The sequence below is a fragment of the Echinops telfairi genome, unplaced genomic scaffold (assembly GCF_000313985.2).
Source record: "Echinops telfairi isolate 266 unplaced genomic scaffold, ASM31398v2 ScPeMD7_7469;HRSCAF=8507_0, whole genome shotgun sequence".
In the NCBI taxonomy this organism is placed as follows: domain Eukaryota; kingdom Metazoa; phylum Chordata; class Mammalia; order Afrosoricida; family Tenrecidae; genus Echinops; species Echinops telfairi.
Window position 1 is genome coordinate 41908502 of NW_022111372.1, and position 20346 is coordinate 41928847.

The window sequence follows — 20346 nt, forward strand, 5'->3', positions numbered from 1 at the left end:
TCAATGGAGGAAATATGTGATTCAAAGGAATTGAGGGTAGATCTTCAAAGTGGTATTAGAAATAATCACAAAAGAAAACCCATTGGGAGGGTGGGCAGGGAGAGAATGGGAGTGTGAGTAGTAAATAAACTATCAATTAAATGAAAAAAGTAGCTATTAAATACAATGGAATATGGGAAATGTATGTAGTTACAAAATACTTTATATTTTTGTGTTAACTATATGAAATGACTGCACATATTGAGCAAAAGATCCAAGATGATCTATGTTTTGTGTGGTGTTTCTGCACTGAACTTGAACTGTGCCTCCCCCTTTCCTTGCCTTGTCATCACCTGCCCCAGGCCAGCCCTCCCATGGACACCCTGTAGTCCCGTTACTTAATGAGGGGATAAAACAGTGGACACGCCCACAGGCAAATGGTAAAATTTATTTCACGTCAGAACGCTGTTCTTACAATAAATAAAATAGAGGATAAAAAGAGAAGCTAAGGGTAAGGAAACCCCACACCTCATAGCAGAGACAACTGTAGTTTCTGTCTGCCTGTATGCCTCAGGGCTCTAGGCAGCCACTCTTCCTCCTCCAGGGAGGGGACTGGGCAGAGGAGGGCCCTGGGTGGAGGGAGGGTTCAGTGAGTTTGTACTCTGTATTGGAGCCGTCGCCAAGCTCCAACCTGGCTCAAGCCACGTTTCCTAGAAATAGCAGCTGACAGTTTCTGAACAGAGAGCATTAGCTCATGTAGTCACCATGGCCTGCAAAATCAATAGCTATCCAATACATCCCACTTTATCATCAGGGGAACCCCACGGGGTTCAGAGAAAGCCTCTCCCCAAGGTCACAGCTGGTGATGAAACCTAACAGGGGAGGTGGAGGGAAGGCGTCGGGGCTTGGATCACCAGGATGCCATTGGCACCCGATGGTTGCAACCAAGGAATGTGCTGGGGCACAGCAAGGCCACCTTTCTCAAAGTTCAGAGGCATGCTCAGGCAGTCCCCAAACGCCAAGTGTGGAAGCCCTCGTGTGAAATCAACTCTCCGGATCCTGATCTTCCCTGTGGACCTCCTAGGCCTACCACAGGGGAGCCTGTGTACATGGGGCCAGAGGCATCCACATGGCCTGCACATTCCAAGTGTGAGCACTCCGCTTGAACGGGTGCTTGCCTTTAACTCTGTGAGTCAGCTCCTTTGTTCAAGGACTTCACCTATTTCCTTCTGCTCTTTGGTTTTCCCAGCTAATTCTTCCCTGAAGACTCCAACTGCTGTACCATCATCACAGTCAGGGCTGGGAAGGATTCTTACCAACCCTCTTGTAACAAAGCCCCGAGATTGGCTAGTGGACTTGGGGGCATTCTAGAGGGTAGGGCTCTCAGTAAGTAGAACTCTAACCCTGAAGATGCCAGGAGAGCAGCTTCTGGAGGCCCTGATGCCCCCAGCATTCCAGGTGGCCCAGCCAGGGTGCTGGTGAGGCTCCTGTGGGGCCACAGGCCTGACCCGAGGAGGATGTTGGTAAGAGCTGTCGGCCCTGAATGGCAGGGATCCTGTATGGCAGGGATGCTTGTTAGGACGATCCCGCTCACAGACCAGGTTGAGTGTCTTGCTGTTAAATACAGGTGGATGATGTCTCAGGCCCAAGTATCTGCAAAGTCTGAAGGGAAGGATCAAGGCCTTGCCTGCCCACCCCCACACACATCTTGGAGAAGTGCTAGGAGATTCTCCCATTGGTGCAAAGAACATGATCCCACCTCCAAACTGTTCCAAGGAGCCAGAAGACAACAGTGTGGGGCTGAGAGGCGAGGCGAAGCTCCCACGAGGCGCTGCACACACACACAGGACTGCAGATGGCCAGGTGCCGCGCACGCCATTAGGGAACTACTGCCTCCCCCAGCCCACCTTTCCCCCAGCAGATGGTCAGAGGGGAGGGGCTGCTGGACAGAGGTGAGAAGAGGGGCCGGAGCGTCCCAGAGAAGGAGGTCTCAGGAAAGATAAACAAGAGTGACCCATCGGTTGTGCTGTAGAAAGAGAGATGTCCAGCTTCATAGTCCAGAAAAATCCCCACACGTCGGGGAGGGTCCCGGAGGGGGACAAAGGCCCGTTCCGGTGAGTTGTAATAGCTCCCCAGAAAGACCAGGATCCAGAAGCCATTGCCGGCTGACAGCTCCCCCGTCTCCTTCCTGTTAACATTCTCTCTGCACACACCCAGGGCCCAGTTGGCCCGCTCCCCAACTTCCACCTCCCAGTAATGGCGTCCTGTAGTGAACCGAGAGTGGCCCAGCACGCAGGGGCCTGGGTCGAACCTTTCGGGGTTGTCGGGCAGCGCCTGCCGCAGGTTGCCCCGACGCACGCTCCTCCGGTCCTCGGATAGCACCAGTTCAGGGTTCGCAGTGTCTGGGTCCAGAGTCACATCCCCTACAGAGAGAGGCTCAGATGACCTCAGCATGTCTGAGCATGGACACTACGGCAATGACACGGAAAAGCTGCCCTTGCCCTCTCCATGAGCCTGAGCAGGCAGCCTACACCAGCTCTTTCCAGGTCTGTGCAAATGGACTGTGGCCGAGGAGGAGTCTCCCAGAGAGCCCAGCCCTTCCCCTTCACTCTCCTGGGGAAAAAAGATGCCCCCAACCATGTTTAGCTGTAACTCGGTGTAAGAACAAGAGTCCCGACTACTTGTGAGTCTCACCCTTTCAGGGAGTGAAGCCCAGCGGCATTCCCTCAGCAGTGACCAGGGGCAACTGTTCAGAGGCTCCAGGGAGAAAATGGACAGACCATGGATGTCAGTGGGATGTGGAAGACCCGGGTTTGCCCCCGCTTCCTGCCCAAGAAACTGTGCTTTCTACTACCCTTCACCTCTACCTGGCAAGAACTGACCACTCAGTCAGCGAGAAAGACTAAGGACAGGCTTTCTGCTGGATACCCACACCCTGCCACCTCAGACCAGTGAGGGGTTGCCGTGGTGTGCTACTAGCTGGCCTGGGATCCCTGCCAGTCTATAGCCCTGTGTGCAACAAGCAGCATTGGCCTGGCTACAGGGCCCCACTCTGTTCTTCCTCACACTGGCTTCTGGGCAGAAGCCTGATCAGAGCCAGGAGCCCACTGCACCTACCTCGGAATCTCTGCAGGGTCTCCACCAGCCCAGGGACCTTGCACACAGTCCTCAGCTCCATGGGCACCACTTCCGGTGGCTGCAGTTTTACATCCTGGATCCTGGTGGGAAAGTGCAGATGTCACCCGCCGCAGCGAAGCCCCTACCCCCACCCAGCCCGCCTCCCCAGGGGGGTGCAGAAGGACTCGTACCTGTTCAGGGCATCTCTGATGTCCTGTGGGAGAAGATACACGCGGCAGTCAGTGCCACCAGCACCCAGTCCCAAGTCCTTCCCTGATACCCAGTTGGTCCCTGGTCCCTCTCTCGGATCCCTCCAAGCTCTGGGCACCAGCGTCACAGATGGATCCGAAAGCTGCCCTGGGACTGTTCTGAGCATGGCTGGCCCACAGAGTTCCTAGGTCTCTGCTCAGACACAGTAATTGGAGATGGTTCCAGGGAGCGTGTATTGAGGGGGGACACCTTCATGGGGGTCCTCCACTCTGTTCTCCATGCTAAAAACCATCTGGTGGATCGTTTGACCTCTTAGGGGCAGCAGTTGGGAAGCCTCCTTTGTTCCCGGAAACACTGGCTCTGCTCTGAAGACTTTGCAGAGGCGGGGCAGCGGGCACCCTCTCCACACCCATATCGCCGAATCCTCCCCCGCCATCCACCCAACCTTCCCCAGCCTGAGTGTCGGAGCTGCTCGAGGTGGAGCCTCGTACCCACAGAGCACCAGCACAGAACAATGCCAAGACACTCACTGCACCTGCCTGTGCAGAGGCCAGTCAGGGCCCAAGTACTGAGAGTGACAGACTCATAAAGCCCCTACTACGCACTGGGCCCTGGGCTTGGAGCTTGCAGCACAATTCACTCACTCAGTCCTCATCGCAGCCTGTGAAGTGCAGACCCACGCACATTCTAGAGGTGGGAAGACCAAGGTATTGAGATGACAGGCCTGCTGGCAGGACAAGCCCGTCTTTATTGTCCCCTCACCTCCCAGAGGCTACATGGAAGGAGGTGGTCCTAAGATTTTGGCTTTGGAGGGTGGGGGCTAGGGAAGGTACTGCCAGAGAAAGCCCAAGTGCTGCGGGGGAGCAAGCCCCACAGGGCAGAGCAGAGAAGTGGCCAAGGGCACACAGAGACGCTGGTGTTGCATAAGCAGGGCTGGGGAACAGAGACCACTTGCAGAGACTGGCCTGGCGGGCCCTGAGCACGGGCTGTGTAAGCAAGCAATAAAGAGCCTCAGGCATGGCAAGGCCCAGAGGGGCATGGGCAGACTAGCTTGTGGGTCATGGAAGATGGGAGGAATGTGGTGTGAGCAGGAGGGGAAGCCCATAGATGTTTCCAGGCCTGCCTTCTGGCCTCCTTTCCCCAGCACTCTTAAGGAAAATGTAGGGGAGCGGGGACGACCTCCTCTCCTCTCCCCGCATCTGCCTCCCTCCTTAGTGTCTCAGGCCCTATGGTCCCAAACCTTAAGTTGGTGTACTCCCCAGTGGTGATCCACCGAGACCCTAGAAACCTGTGTCCCCTACCACGCAGCCCAGCCAGTCTCTAATGAGGCCCTGGAGGGATGTTCCAAACCTAAATATACCACATGCCTCCACCCTCAGCCCCAGGCTGCACCATAGAACACAATGTAGACAGGAGGCACCCCAGTGGCACAATGGGTTAAGCACCAGCTGCTAACCACAGGCCAGTAGTTTGAAGCCATCAGCCACTCTCTCCATGGGAGAAAGAGGAGGCTGTGTACACCTGTAGAGATTGATAGCCTTGGAAACCCGGAGCAGTTCTATTCTGTCCTGTAGGGTGACCACGAATTGAAATCAACTCGATGCCAGTGGATTACCATAAATAGTGACCACATTTGTCTCTGATTAGAATAAGAAAACATGAAGATAACCCCGGGTAATGAACCTATAGCCAATAAATAGATTAAGGGTTCCTGTGGGGGACAGGAGCTGATCATCCTGTTCGAGAAGGCGGCAAATGTTCTGAAACAGTGTGGCAGCAGTTGTACTTGATGTGAGCGAACAATGGGGTGGCATGCTTGGAAGAGCTCCTGATAAAATGGTTTTGGAAAAACAGACAAACATGAGGATAAGCTAAGAATCAATCTGTGTGACTTAATACATGCTATTTGATTGAGTCTAAAAAACAAATTTTCCCTTTTTTTAGCTCAAGGACTTTTGGTGGCAAAATGGCTGGGACACTTGTTCTAGCTTTTGTCCCCTTCATTTTACAGAGGACAGGCCCTGGCAGGTGTGCATGGTGTCTAGAGCCTGGGCAGGGAGCTGTGCCCTCCTCCTGCTAACTCTCACCGCACTTTCCCATGTACTGCCTTTCAACAAAAAGAGCATCCTCCTGCCCAGCACCCTGCTTGCTGAGGTGTCCTTTCGCCCTGCTGCTGCCCCCCGAGTAGCCAGGCTCACCCAGAGAGGGATGGGCAGAAGATTGGTAGGTGCGCTGGGCTCCCTCTTTGCCCACCCATCCCACCCCTAGTGGCCCCACCAGGTAGCTAACCTGCAGCAGCCCCAGCGCAGGCAGCTGGCAGCGGCCCTCCAAGTCAGAGATGAGCGCTCCGAGGGCGGCACTCTGCTGCACCAGCCTGGCAGCATTCTCCCGCAGCCGGGGCAGCACCTCCAGCTCCTCCTCCTCCAGCTTCTGCAGCAGCTGCTGCTCCTCTTCCACCAGGAAGCGACGGAGCCGCTCAAACTCTGTCAGGACGTTCTGCCGTTGGCTCTCAACCATCTTCTGCAGGTGGGAGGACAGCTGAGACTCAGGGACATGCCACTTCCTCATCTCCCCCTCCCTCAAAGTAAGCACTCAGCACTGCCCAGCCTAGCAGCACAGGTGACACACACCCCTCATCAGACAGGCACAATGCCCCTTCCCCACACACGTCACTCATCAGAGCAGAAACACACACACTTCCCTCAACATCCAAATCTACATAGTTGCTATAGGCCAGGGTAGGCACTCAGAATAGGAATTCCTTAATTCTGGACAGGGAGTAGAAAAATTCATACAGCGAGGGGCATCATCACTGTATTAAATCTTTGGCTCTCTTCAGCTCCTGAAGAGAGATGGCTCAGCAGCAAGTGTGGAGAGCAGGATGTGCCTATCTGATGGCAGGGCAGCTGAAGTGAATGAAAGAAATGATGACATAAAGGAACGGAAGGTTTCAAAGGGTGATAACAAAGTCAAGCACTGAAGTGTGCCAAGACTGGAATTAGACAACCGAAGGGGACCAGCACGTTTGGTACTTCTTGAGCCGAGAGATTTGAAGTCAAGGCTCACGTAGCAGTGTGGAAGGATTCTATGGGCACAGTATTGAACATCGAGGAAGAATGAAAAGAAACCGGAAGAAATCAGAGTCACTGTACTAAAAGTACGCGGTCGACATTCAAGCATTTGAAGAGGCAGCATGATCAAGAGGGAAGGAGGAAGCAAAAGCTGCACTGAAGGCATTACTGAAAGAGCAGGCTCCAGGATGGCACAATGCTAACTGGGATGTTTCAACAAATGCATTCATCACTACTCACTTCTCTCTCCCAAGACATTTGGAAGACGGCTGTGGTAGTTACATAATCTGGTGTCATTTTGAGGATTCAGAGTGTACGGGTGGAGTCCAGCCTGTTAATACGGAGATAGCCAATGAGACCTGTGTGGGTATGGCCTCAGAAGTCTGAGAACGGCTATGTTTCCTCTTGGGAGGCAAGATACACTCTCTCTACTGATTCCCTTGAAGATGCTATGCTGACAAGGCTGACATCCTGAGAGGCATCCCTGAGAAGCCACACGAACCTACCCTGATGCAGCCAGACTTGAAGCCAGAGAAGCCATGTAGAGACCCCTGCCAGCGCTTTAGATGCTTACAATGACACTGGATCCAAAGACTTTCTCCCCACTGGCCTGTGATCATCCTGCATTTGGTGTCATTGCATGTGTTTTGTGAGTCTGAAGAGGACTTCATAGATTGGTATCGGACATATGGGCTAATATCAAACTTATGGGCTTGAACTGGACTGGGTTGGGATGCTTTCTTAATGTACAATTACCCTTTATTTAAAACTCTTATACACATGAGTTTCTAAGGATTTGTTTCTCCAGTCTACCTGGACTAACACAGCAGTTTCCTGGCTAACTTTCTCAAAGACAACCATATTGGTACCCCTTCCAAACAAAGATGCTCAACAGAGTGAGGGAATTAGAGAACCATATTATTAATAGCACATACACGCAAAGTTTTGTGGAAGACAATTAAAAATGGTTGCAACAGTACATCAACAGGGAGAGGACATGGACTGAAGGAGTCCCCACAGTCAGAACAATTTTGACTGAAAGCAGAGAACACAGAGATGTTTACCTGTGTTTTGATGAGGTAAAACCATCCCACTGTGTGGCTCCTAACACATTAAGACTAATACAAAGAACGGGAATTCCAGAACACTTCATTGTGCTCAAGTGGAAGCGGTACACAGATCATGAAGCAGTGACTCAAGTGGGGATAATGTGAAGTTTCAAATCAGGAAATGTGTGTGTCCGTGTGTCCTCTATCCTGTCATCAGTATGTTGCAGAAAACAATACACAGAGCTGGACTATAGGGTAGAAAACATGGCATCAGGAGTGGGGAAAACTCATGAACAGCCTGTGATAGATGACACAATCGAGCTTGCTGAATGTGAAGAGGGCTTGAAGCAATTACTGATGAAGAGTGGTGACAACCTTCAGTATGAATTTCACAACATAAAGAAAAATCCTCACACCTGGAGCCAAAAGGAACGTCAGGACAAAACAGAGAAATGACTGAACTCAGCAAGGTTTTCAGATGAAAACTGGGATCCATAATCAATGCCCATGAAAGCAGCAGTCAAAATCAAACAAGTGCTGCATTCAATAAAGGTGAAAGACTTCACATGTTAAAAAGCTAAGCTGTCGCTTTAAAGACAGCTTCTCTGAACCCAGCCCTGATCTTTTCAATGGCCTGTTATTCACTTAAAGAGGGACAATGATTAAGAAAGACCAAAGAATTGATGCCTTGAATTATGGTGCTGGTGATGAATATTAAATATACTGTGGACTTCAGGAAAGAAGAATGTGTTAGAAGTAGAGCCAGAATGCTCCTAAAAGCGAGGATGGCAAGACTTCATTTCACGTGCTTTGGAGAAACCAGCCTTTGAGGAAGGACATCATACTTAAGTTGCAAGTCAGCGAAAATGCGGAAGACCGTCAAGGAGATGGACTGACACAGTGGCCGCAACCAAGGGTTCATAGCAGTGACCACATTCTGTGCTACAAGCACCTGAGTCAGAATCGACTCGATGGCACTAACAGCAACATCTGACAGCAGTGTTTCGAAGTTTGGGGTTATGAACAGAGTTCTGAAGGTCTGGTTCCCCGAGGTGGGACCTTGCACAGCCAGGATTCAGTGAGCATGGATGCTTGCATGCCATGCTGGGGCCTCCACTGCAAGAAGTGTCCCACAGACCCCATGGCCACCCCACCCTCCTAGGATCTCAGGAGCCCGGACAGGCTCAGCCACCTGCCTGCCATAAGGCACAGGTCTCCTCTGCTTGGGCCTGGAACAGTAGTGCATCTTCCATTTGCTTCCGTAGGTGCTCCAGGGACTTCTCCAGCTTCCCCTGTGGGGAAAAAATGCCCAGTGATTGACAACTGACACAGAGACCCTTGCCTCACTGCCCAGCAATTGCAGGCAGCAGGTCACATGGAGTCACCAGGACCCACCCATCTTTTGTTGCTCTACTATTTCACCTAAATTCTATAATTTATTGCCATGGCCACATAGAACTTTCAGACAATGCTCACGATTAAGGGGTTTATTAGGGAAGTTAACAAGTTACAATTCATGTGAGGAATGTTCAGAAGAGTTCAGTCAGGCACGTTACAAAGTTCTTCTAGTTAATCAATGTCCAAGGTGTAGGCCGCTTTACTACAGGCCTCCACCTGAAGGCACTCGGCTACAGCGCCAGGGTGTGGCCTGAGCTGCCCCAAATGAAGTTTCCAGAGGCGCCCCACCCCACAAGCCACACTCCTGCCCCAAAGCATTCAACTTTACTTGCGCTGTGGGCTGGGAAGTCCAGGGCTCCCGGTGCTGCTCCTGCTTCTCCTCTGGCATTTCTCTCATGCCAAAGCTGCTTTCTTGGGTTGAGGTTCACTGTGTAGGGATCTTGGGGGCCCAGAGACTATGTTCCACTCTTGGCTCTCGCTGGTGGTGATTGCCTCCCCTCTTGATTCTGAAATGGTCCCCTTTATGCCCAACAGAAGGGCACTAACAAGCACTCACAACTGTATCTTATCAGTAGCTTTCCCCACTTTCTCTTACACAGACCCATCAGGAAAAGACCGTTTGGTGGGAGTTACAGAGTTTAAGTCTAGAAGAGGCACCTTAGAGAATTCACGGCACTGTACTTTCCTACTTGGGTTTTACTGTATGGCTCAAGACCTCCTACATGTGCTGCTCAAGAGAAAGCTACTCAGGACTGTTCAACTACAGCGGGCCCAGCAACTCACTCGTAGGGACTACATGAAAAGAATGTGATGCCCTCAAGGTTATGGGGGGGAAATAAAATTTATCAGAACAAGGGAAGTAAGATACCTTCCAGTTTGTATGACTGTCTGTGCTCATTCCAACATTAGCCTTCTCTCCCCAGGGCTCCCTGTCAGGGCAGCATTAGCCTCTCATGATGGGCTGAGAACCCCAGTTCTTCCCGCTTAGTCACTAATGAGTCTAATGTTGGCCTTTCCAACATTCCCACATGGGACACCTTTCTCATTCTCAACCCGGGTGCCCTACACCATCTCGGCCAGATTATCTTACTGTTACCCCTACCTGCCCAAGCAAGGGCCATGCCATGCCAGCCAGGCCTGATGTCCTCTATCATTGACAAGGTCAGCACACGCGCCTCTGCATTTGTGACCTCCCCATAGCTGGCCAAAGTCACCATTCTCAACTCTTGTCTCCTATCTTGGTTCAACCAGCCTCATCTGTCTTGCCAGTTCCCAGGCCCCAGCTGAACATGACTTTCCATGAGGGCCACTCTCACCCAGACAGCCTTCTTCCCTCCAAATTCCTGGCCATGTCAACATGCCTTGCACTTGTCATGGTTCAGCTTAATCACAGTCAGCCACAGGTGCCAATTGGTATTCTTGCCTTTCTCCCAACCTTCATTCGGACAAGGTGATGGTGAGAAAGTCCTAGGAGCAAGCAGCATGGTCTACATGTGCTTGACTTGACGATTCCACTGTTTTCTACAAGGGCCTGACCATTTTGTTTCAGCCTGACATGATGCATTTATCTGTTATGGAAATCACAGAAAGACCTGGGTCTTCAGAGTCACAGGACCATGCTCCTGGGGACTGAAGTAGTGTTCATTCCCATGTCCAGCACTCCCAGATCTTGGTCAGCTGCCACCAGGGGTCTGACTTTCATCTCTACTCATGTTCCAGAAGGAGACGAGGTTCCAGAACTCTGCACACTAGCTGGTGGTAGGACCAGTCTGTACCCAGGCTGCAGCCTGCAAAGTACTGGCATTAAGTACACCACACCCTGCCTACTGACACGTCTTTCAAAAATGAGAAGTTTTCTAATTGCACTTACCTTTTGCCTCTGCTGCCTCAGTTCAGCCGCTCCCTCGCTCTCAGATGGCTGGATGCCCAGCTTCAGGCCAGCCTCCTCTTGAACATACAGGCTCAGACATCTTACCTCCGCCCTTCCACATACACCCTCGTCTCCCAAGTCCTCCCCTACATGCCTCCACTTCTCAGGAATGCTTCTCTAACAATAGTCACCACCTCTTGTGGGCCATTAATCGATTTGAGGAATCATAAACAGTATTTCTAAAATTAAAAAAAAAAGGCAGGGGGACAGGACTAGAATATAAGCTATCTGAATATATCTGACACAGTGGAGACCTTATGGGTCAGAAAGCAAGACTTTCTTTTCTTTTCTCCTCTGACCTGGACTGTCCTGCGAATCCCAGCTTGGAGACTGTCTTCCCACCTGTCCATGCAGCCCACGAAAACTTCTGCTTCCCACGGCTGTTTCCTTTCTAACTGATCACACACTGGGTCCCCCTGGCAATTTCCTGCTTCGCCACAGTGGGAACCTGTCTGAACTGTGATGCCAGGACAGAGCCAAGCAGCTGGAACAGCCCTTCCTGGGAGGTCAGATATTGCCAGGGACTCCTCAGCACCTGTTCAGCAGAGATCACAGATGCCACCAGGGAGGTAGCTCTTTCTGGGCTCTGTGAAAAACAATCCATGCAGAATGCAGCTTTCCCCCCAAAAACTGTCAGTGGGTGGCAGGTAAAAAGAACCCCCGACTTTACAAAACAACAACAACAACAACGAGGGTCAAGGATTATTTAATGGGATTTGTTTGCCCCAGGAGGTCTGTGGAGAGCCTCTGGGGTGGGGGTGGTGACTTTGGGGAGCTTGGTGACAGGGTTAAGACTGTGCTGACACTTAGGGTGTGTGACATTCTTGTGTGCTGCTATACCTCAGTACTCTTTAGGCTTCACAGCCTGACCCACCCACTTACAAGGATTTTAAACAACCTTCACAGCCCGAACACGGGGCCAGGGGATAACAAATTCATTATTGCACCTCAGAAACTGTCCTTTGGTAGTGATTGGGCTTTAGCTAATTCTTAATTTTAATATTAAGTTAAACCCCGTATTTAGGGCACCCTTTAATATGCCCTAGTGGGATACTGGTTATATGCTGGGCTGCTAAAAGCCCAGGATGTCAGTTCTGAACCCAGAGATGCTCCACAGGAGAAAGATGAGGATTAGAGTTTCAGACACTTACAGGGGCCAGGCCACCCAGTCCTAGGGTCTCCGTGAGTCGGAATTGGTTCAATGGCAGCGAGTTGGGTCAGTTTTTCTTTTTTCTAACATGCATACACATTTGGCCAGGGCGTAAAATGCAAATTTGTTTAAAGCCAGTTGAGAAATACTACTGGTGTATGCAACACCCTGGGTTCCAAAAAGAAACCGGCCAGCAGGTGAGTGAGGAGACCTGGGTGGCCGCCAGCCCGGGCCAAGGTGAGCAGTGTGGCCCCGAGGCTCTTCACTGCCGGTGTGTGGTTGGGTTTCAGGAAAGGCATCACTGGAGGACAAAACCAAGTGCAACTTAGTGGGTCGGCGCCACCGCGTTCCAAGGCAAGAGGTGGCCCCTGGCACCGTACCCAGCAAGGTAATTCCGACCCAGGCCTCTACCTCTTTCCGCCGTCTTTTGGGGCCGGGAGCTCAGCAGCAGCTCATGGCTCTGCCTCCCCACCACTCGCCCAAACCTCCACAGGCAGGGACGAAGTTAGAGGGGTGCAGGTCTACACACGTCCCGGACTGGCTCCCACGCTCCGACTCAGAAAGGCCTCCCGTCTTCCTGGAAAGGGTGGGTCCAAGCCACGAGGGTCGGCCACCTCACACACAGCTACCTCCTCCCGGCCCAGCGCGCCGGGGCCCTGCCCGAACCCCGCCGGCGCAGCGCCCGGGGGTGCCCACCTTGAGGTCGTCGGCCGCCTCCTGCAGCGGGCGCACGCAGTGGGCCCAGTGCTCGCGCGAGCGCTCGCAGGAGGCGCACAGCAGCCGCAGCTCTTCGCCGCAGAACGCCGCCAGCGGCTCCCGGTGCGCGGCGCACACGCCCTGCGGGACGGGGGACGGCGGGTGCAGGCGCCGCGCCATCTCGGCCATCTTGGCGAGAGGCCGGTTGGGCCGCAGGTTCCTCTGCGGGGACAGCTCGCGACACTCGGGGCACGCGTACGGCCCCTCGGGCTGGCCCCAGCAGCGGCTGATGCACTCGCGGCAGAAGTTGTGGCCGCAGTCCGTCATCACGGGGTCCGTGAAGTAGTCGAGGCAGATGGCGCAGGTGGCCTCCTCCTGGAGATTGGCCGACAGGTCCGGGGCGGCCATGCTGCGCAGGAACCGCGCGGCGACAGGCCGGGCGCCGGCTCGGGACGCGGAGGCGGCGGCGGCGACGGCCCCAAGCTCGCGGAGCGCGCGCGACGCCGCCGGCTGCCAGGGCGCCCAGGCCGCGCGCTCGGACCGGAAGCGGAGCGCGCGGCGGAAGCAGGAAGCGGCTGTGGGGGGGCGGGTTGGAACCACCCGCTGCTCCGTTGGATTGGCTCGGGCCGGTCACGCGGCCCGTGTGACGGGCGGAATTGGATGGCGTTCTCCGGTGACCTGGCAACGCCACCGCCCTGGCGCGTGGGGGGCCGATCGCGAGCCCAGGCTCGGAGCCCGCAGGACCCCGAGAGCTGGGGGACACGGCTGTGCGGAGGCCGGGTTCTCACACGGGGCCTCCTCGCCGATCGCTTGGCCAGCCCCCCAGCGACGTCGCCTCTCTCCATCCTTCCGACCGTGACCCAAAAGTTGCCTGATCGATTCCCCAGCTGGGTTGTTTCAGAATCATCACCAAAACTCCCCGCATCCGGGTAATGTGCCCCACTCCAAACCCACTGCCGTTGTGTGGATTCGTAGTCGCAGTGACCCTGCAGTGCACAATAGCACTGCCCCATAGGTTTCCGAGGCTGTGCATCCATATGGAAGCACACCGTCCTGTTTTTTCTCAAGGAGAGCGGCTGGTGGGTTTTCTGTGACCTAAGGCTAGCAGCTGACGCCAATCTTCCTGGAAGGGGAAATCCTCCGAAAGCAAACTCAGTCATTGAGTCATTCCAACTCATAGCGACCCTATAGGACAGGGTGGAACTGCTCCTGTGATTTTCGAAGGCTGTGGGTTTTCATGGGATCTCCCCCACGGAGAGATTGGTGAATTTGAACCACAGAGGAGTTTGCGCCTCCGGAGCGCAAACTTCATAGTTGTTATGTGAACTTGAAACTTCACAGGAGAGGGTGGTAGAGAGGAAATCCGCTTTAGAACAATGAAGTGTTTTTAATTCTAGCCCCAATCTAAGAACAATTAGTTCTTTTGACATGGTCCTGCTTGATGCTCGAGCACGTGGAGAGATCACGGAAGATATGGGTGCCAAGGGTGGTATAGTTTCTATACCTGGCTATAAGAAAGACTAGCTTAAAGACTTGTTTTCAAGCAAGTATCCATCTCAGTTCTATGTCAATTAAGTCCACATAGAAGCACAGACTTGGCTCAGTGAACCAAGGATTGTAAATAATATAAAATCTAAAGGAGGCAATGACATGAGAGCTTACATTGTGAACACATGGTTTGCAGAAGGCTATGGATGACAATAGGAGCCCAAAATCGATTTGCAGAGTCCCCACATAGATTAAGCCTCTGGTGAATCCCCTTCAACCATAGTTGAGGGATACGAATAGATAAGAGCTTTGTAAAGTTAAGTATGGCAGACATAGGATTAAACGTATTATCACTTGATCTCCCTTTTGACCTATTTTAAAGCTATGTTTAAAAAAAATAACTTTTTTTTTAAAAGGAAAAGTGAAGGAGAAATAAATGTGGATTAAGTCCTGGTGAATGCCCTGACCATGGACCAGAGATGTGAATAGCCTTGCTAACATGTAATATGCATTGGAAAATGGATTGTTGCAGATGCAGTTAAAATTTAATACCCTATCATATGATCTCTCTTATGATCTATTGAAATTCATCCTAGTTTTTAATATTTTCTGCTTTCTTTTCTATTGAGGTTTTTATGTTTTACTTTGTTATTCTTATTAGGTGTGTTTGTTTTTTAGTGTTTTCCTGTATATGAAATCCAGGATAGGTAAATCTACAGAGACAGTAACTGGATTAATGAATCCTTGGGGGTATGGCACAGGGGAAATAGGGAGCTAACAATGACTTTAAGAATGAAGAAAATGTTCTAAAACGGATTGTGGCGATGATTGGACAGCACTTCTCGATGTGAGTGAACTGTTCAGTTGTATAATGTGTGAGTTGTATGCCAATAAAACTGTTGGGAAAAGGAAACGGAAGTGTTTTGAAGAAGGAAAGGGAAATCCCACAAGTGAACCTTCTCTCCCCTCCCGCAGGGGAACAGACCTCTTTGTCTCTCCATTTCTTTTCCTGCACATGTGCAGCTTTACGAGGCAAAATGTGATGTGTGTGACAAACTCTGGAGCTTCTCGTGGTTCAGCTTGAAGGGATGCCAGCTGTCATTTTACTCCCAGAGAAGCACCTAGACCTTAGAATGAAGGACAGGCTTTATTTCACAAAGAATGTAATAGATACCAGAGAACATCCCTCTAAAGTGTCATTTAAACTAAATGCAGAGCCAAAACAAATTTATGAGAAGTTCTTAAGTGTGAATGAAGCATGCTAAATAAAAACGAGCTCAAACTATGCCTCATAGGTTAAACATGTTTATATATGTACATAATATATATGCCCACATCTGTCAGTTTGTTGTACTGCCTCATAGTCATGCAAATGCTAGACAATTAATTAGACTAAAGAACTGATACATTTGAATTATGGTATTTGCAAAGATTACTGAACACATCATGAGCTTCCGGAAGCATGAACAAATTGTCGAGGTACAGCCAGAATGCTTCTTAAGCAAAGATGAGGGGACTTAGTCTCATGGACTCTGTACTTGTTATCCATAGGAACCAGTCCCAAGAGAAGGATCTCAGCCTTCCTAAAGTAGAGGGGCCGTGAAAAACAGGAATACCTTCAAAGAGAGGGACTCACACAGCGGCTCAAACACAGAAACAATTATGAGGCTGGTACAGGCCCCAGCGACATTTCATTTTGTTGTACATGGGGGTGCTGTGAGTTGGAACCAACTTGAGGTACTTAACGTGTGTGTGTCAATGGTGGTTCAGTAGTAAAATACTAATATATAATGAGGCAGTGGTTGTTCAGTAGAATTCTCGCGCCCCTGACCTCCCCACTCCCCACCCCCATTGTGGGGGAGACCCAGGACACTTGCATGCTTAGCCATCACCTGTCTGTCGGTGGAGGCTAGTGTGTTGTGATACTAAACAGGCTTCCGCAGACCGCCATACTAAAGCAGACTAGAATGGAAGGCTTGACAATCTACTTCCAAAAACCAGCCAACGAAAACTATGGATCACAATGGTCTGATCTGCAGCTGATTGAGGGGCTGGCACAGAACCGGGCAGCATTATGGGATGTCGTGCAGAGGGTCCTCATGAGTTAGGCCCACTCACTGAAGCTAACAGCAACATGCCTGCCTGTGTAATAAAATTTAAGGGAGTTCTTTCAAAGTTTGATGAAGCATCTGGAAGTACGGTTTTTGAATGTTTTACTGCTTTAATCAGGATTCTATTTTGACTTTGTAAACAGGAGCCCTCAACAGCTAATGGCACTCTGCAATCCTTGGTGAGCCTTGGCTGTGGGCCCTGGGGGTGAGCAGAAGGCGCCCACTTTCTTAAAAATGGGAGCATCCTTAGCTGGCCTCCCTGCTTTGGTTTCTACCCCTTCACCCACGCAGTCACTGTGGAGATTACCATCTGGCCTGATTTAGGAGCCCCGAGGCAGAAAAAAGGCTGGAGGGGGCCTGAGAACTCAGCCTGGGAGTAAGTGTGCAGGTGTGAGCCATTGTTCACATTGTAGAAGGAAACATCCCCAGCTTCATAGTCCAAGAAGACCCCCACGTGGCTAGGGGGCTCCATCAGTGTGAAAGGGGTAGTATCCCCGATGATGGGTAAGTATTTTTGCCCCTTGGACAGCTGCATAACCCAGAATCCATTCTCGGGGGACTTGGGGACGCGATCCTTCCGGCTGATGTTGTCTCTGCACACGCCCAGAGCCCAGAGCGCATCTCCAGTGAGGTTCATGCCCACCTCCCAGTAGTGTCTCCCCTCGGAGAAGGCCGTCTGGCCCACCATGCAGGGGTAGGCGAGGAACCTGTCCGTGCTGTGGAGCGTGCTGTCCACCGGGGAGTTGAGGTAGCACCTTTGCCGGCTCTCGTACAGGAGGAGGTAGGGGTATGCCGTGGCAGCATCAGGCATCACATCCACTACAGGAGCAGGGGGCCAGAGGGAACCAGAGCCATTTGGGGTTGAAATTGGGAGGGCTGCCCTCATGGGTACAATGAGGAGAATCCTAGCAATGGGAGGTGGTTGGCAGGAAAATATGGGGCAGAGCTCTATCCTAAATCTCCCTCACTCTCCTTCAGGAGTCAAGCCTGAAGACTGAGAATTCAGTCTTTTCCTTAAAAATGGAGCCCTCATTTGGGGGAGTATGTCACGTGGGTCATCTGCACCATAGATTTTACTCTGCCCCCACATAGCTGAGCCTGTGGGTCCTTAATGATCCCCTCACCCAACCGTGGACACTGTGTTGATAAGACAATAGGGGCAGGGGAGGGACCATTTGGGCAACTCAGTAAGCCTCATCTTTACTAATGGGCAAGTGAACTTCTCCCAGGATACAAACTTTTGACAGTGATGTTTGAGGCGTGGGACAAGTTCTACTCATGGGGAGCTACGGCCCTCTGTGGTGGTTAGTGTCTAAGGGCTGGAGGCAGGATAGGGTGTTGTCCAATCCCAACCCTGGGCCCCACTTACCTTGGAAACACTTGAGCACCTCTATTTCCCCAGGAACCCTGCACACTGTCTTCAGCCCGAAGGGGATGGTCTCTGGGTATCGTGTCACCAGGTTCTTTATCCTCCAAAGCACACAGTTCTCATTGCCCTCTCTGGCTCTACCAGGGGCCCTCCCATGCCCCCACCACAGCCTCTAGGGAATCATAAGTGACCACATACTTGTCAAGTGGACGATTCATATCCTATGAGAGAAATGGAGGAGTTAGTATCAGAGCTCTCAGAACCTTCCTTCCTACACCATCATCTTTCACACCTCCCAAAGTGTGTCACCGCCACCCCCCACCCTCGTCCCTCCCCATCCATGTCTTAGAGCAGTTTGGTCATCTCTCCCAGGTATTTCCTTCCAGAACGGTTGTCCCTCTCCCCCCACCGGCTCTCTGGTCTGTCCGCTCTCCAACATCTGCTTTCTGCAGGATACACCCTACAGCCCCGAACCATCGGCCTATTCCTAGCGAGCCAGCAGGCGAGTAGGAAAGGGGAAGGGAGGAGCCCAGGAGACAGTGCCACCACGGAAAGGTGCCCTGGCTCTTTTGAAAGTAAACGGCCTGTGACCTGGAGTGATTCCTGTGCTTTCTTGCCCATCTCAGGTGGGGTACTGACCGACTGTTAGGGATTGAATTGTGTCCCTTAAAAGATACGGTGCCATCCTAACTCCCACACTTCTGAATGTGACGGGTATTGTGTCTCCAAAAATGTGTGCTGTAAATCTCAGCCCCCTCCCCTTGTAGATGTAATCCTCTCGCGGATGGGGTTTTCCTTGTTATGTCACTGAAGGCTCTGTCTTAAACCACTCGCTTTTAAGTGGTGCCACAAAAGCAAAGAAGCCCCGGCAGGGCTGTTAGATGCAAAGCCACAGGCGGGTAGCCAACTAACTGGGGACCAGAAGCTGAAAAAAGACAAGGACCCCACAGAAGCAACACAGGCAGACAACCCTCCTCAGAGCCAGTACCTCGAATTCAGAATTTAGCCCCTACACCGTGAGCAATGCAAATTTCTGTGTGTTAAAGCCCTCAAGTGTGGCATTTCTGTTAGAGCACCACTAGCCAACTAAGATAGCTACCTTGTTTCGGATATAGGCTCTTTGAAGATCTCATCATTTAACATGGGGCCATATGGAAGTAGGGTAGGTCCTAATCTTATAAAAAGTGGAGAGGAGAAATCGACAGACAGAGAAAGGACAACCATGTGATGATGTCTATAAGCCAAGAATCACCAGAAACTGGCAGGGAAGCATAGAGCAGATTCTGCACTTCAGAGCATCAGGAGAAATCGACACAGCTGATGCCCTAATCTTGGACCCCTAGACTCCAGGACTGAGATTAAAAAAAAAAAAAATCCACCCACCTTGTGATTATGGAATTAGAATAGTTTAGACAGCCATTGAGATGGAGCCAGGATGAGAGAGACAAAGTATTCGTGAATTCCTTATGAATCAGGCAGGGGTTCCCAAGATCCCATTATATCCCTTTATCTTTGCTAGGAAAGCAAATGCACCAAGCCTTCTAAGCTTCTCCAGTGCCATCGTACTAATTTCCAGGGCAAAAATCCTAATTCTTGGCATTGGAATTGTATAAATATGACCTACCAGGACTTCATCGTCTCTCTTACACAAAGCATGGGAAACCATTGCTCATCAGAAAAGCAGGTTGACAGACCCATGGAGAACTGAGGGGTTCAGCAAGGCCTCAGCCCTCCAGAAACAAGTCTATCATTTGAGGCACCAAAATATGTGTTGACCAGTGCTGTTTGATTGCATATTTGATCAGTTTCAGAATTCTTCAATTTCTGCATCATTAGCTTTAGTGGTTGGTGCATAATTTTGAATAATAGTTGTTATTGACTGGATTTCCATGTATGCGGATAGATATTATCTTATCACAGACAGTATCTTACTTCCAGATCTTGAAATGTCCTTTTTGATAATGATAGAAACAAAGCTAGCCTTCTTCAGATGGAATTCACTGAAATCAAATTGATGACATCTTTGGGAAGAGATGGTGGAGAAGCTCAATATCAGCAGCTAAATTCAGACCAAGGGCCAACTGTGGAAGAGATCACCCATTGTTCATATGTAAGTAAAGGTTGAAGTTGAAGGGAATGAAACAGGTCCCCGAGAACTAAGACTTCAGACCTTGAGTCTATTCCACCCAAATTTCTAGAACATTCCAAGAACAGACTTGACGCATTAAACACTAATGTCTGACAGAAGACCTGCTGAACTGTGGATGACATCAAGAACATCATACATGAAGGAAGCAAAAAGCCATTAAGAAGAAAGAAAAGGTCAAAGTGGATGTCAGAGGAGACGCTGATATTTCCTTTTAATCATAAAGTTACCAAGGCGCATGGAAGAATGATGGGTTCAAAGAAAAGATCGACATTGTCAAGTATCTTGCTTGAATCCATAATCAACGCTCATGGAAGTAGCAGTCAGGAGATCAAATGAAGCAAGGCATTTGGGTAAATTAAATCTCCTGCACAAGACCTCTTTAAAAGGCTTGAAGGTAAACAAGCGGCCATCTAGCTCAGAAGCAACAAAGCCCACATGGAAGAAGCACACCAGCCTGCGTGATCATGAGGTGCAGAGGAGATCAGTTATCAGCCATCAAAGAACCAAAAATCATATCTTTGTGTGCTCACCTCCCTGATACCATCGCTAAAGACAAATGGGTGCATAAGCAAATGTGGCGAAGAAAGCTGATGGTACCTGGCAATCAAAAGATATAGCATCTGGGGTCT

The 20346-nt window shown here is 50.8% G+C and overlaps 2 protein-coding genes across 2 annotated transcripts in view; both read right to left on the reverse strand.

Moving 5' to 3' along the window:
* Nucleotides 1-407: 407 nt before the first annotated feature.
* TRIM11 (tripartite motif containing 11) lies at nt 408-13028 on the reverse strand. The gene is made up of 6 exons (XM_013005221.2): nt 12601-13028; nt 8623-8718; nt 5596-5826; nt 3288-3310; nt 3097-3197; nt 408-2402 (listed from the first exon to the last, which is right to left on the reverse strand). The coding sequence occupies exons 1-6, from the start codon at nt 13006-13008 to the stop codon at nt 1858-1860; spliced, it is 1404 nt and encodes a 467-aa protein (XP_012860675.1). The 5' UTR covers nt 13009-13028; the 3' UTR covers nt 408-1857.
* A 3088-nt stretch (nt 13029-16116) lies between these two features.
* TRIM17 (tripartite motif containing 17) overlaps nt 16117-20346 on the reverse strand; it is a 12103-nt gene continuing 7873 nt past the window's right edge. The window contains exons 5-7 of the mRNA XM_045284828.1: nt 17767-17789; nt 17569-17669; nt 16117-17018 (exon numbers count right to left, since the gene is read on the reverse strand). Of these exons, the coding sequence (XP_045140763.1) occupies nt 16471-17018; nt 17569-17669; nt 17767-17789 (672 nt within the window). The 3' untranslated portion in view covers nt 16117-16470. The remainder of the gene's footprint in view (nt 17019-17568; nt 17670-17766; nt 17790-20346) is intronic.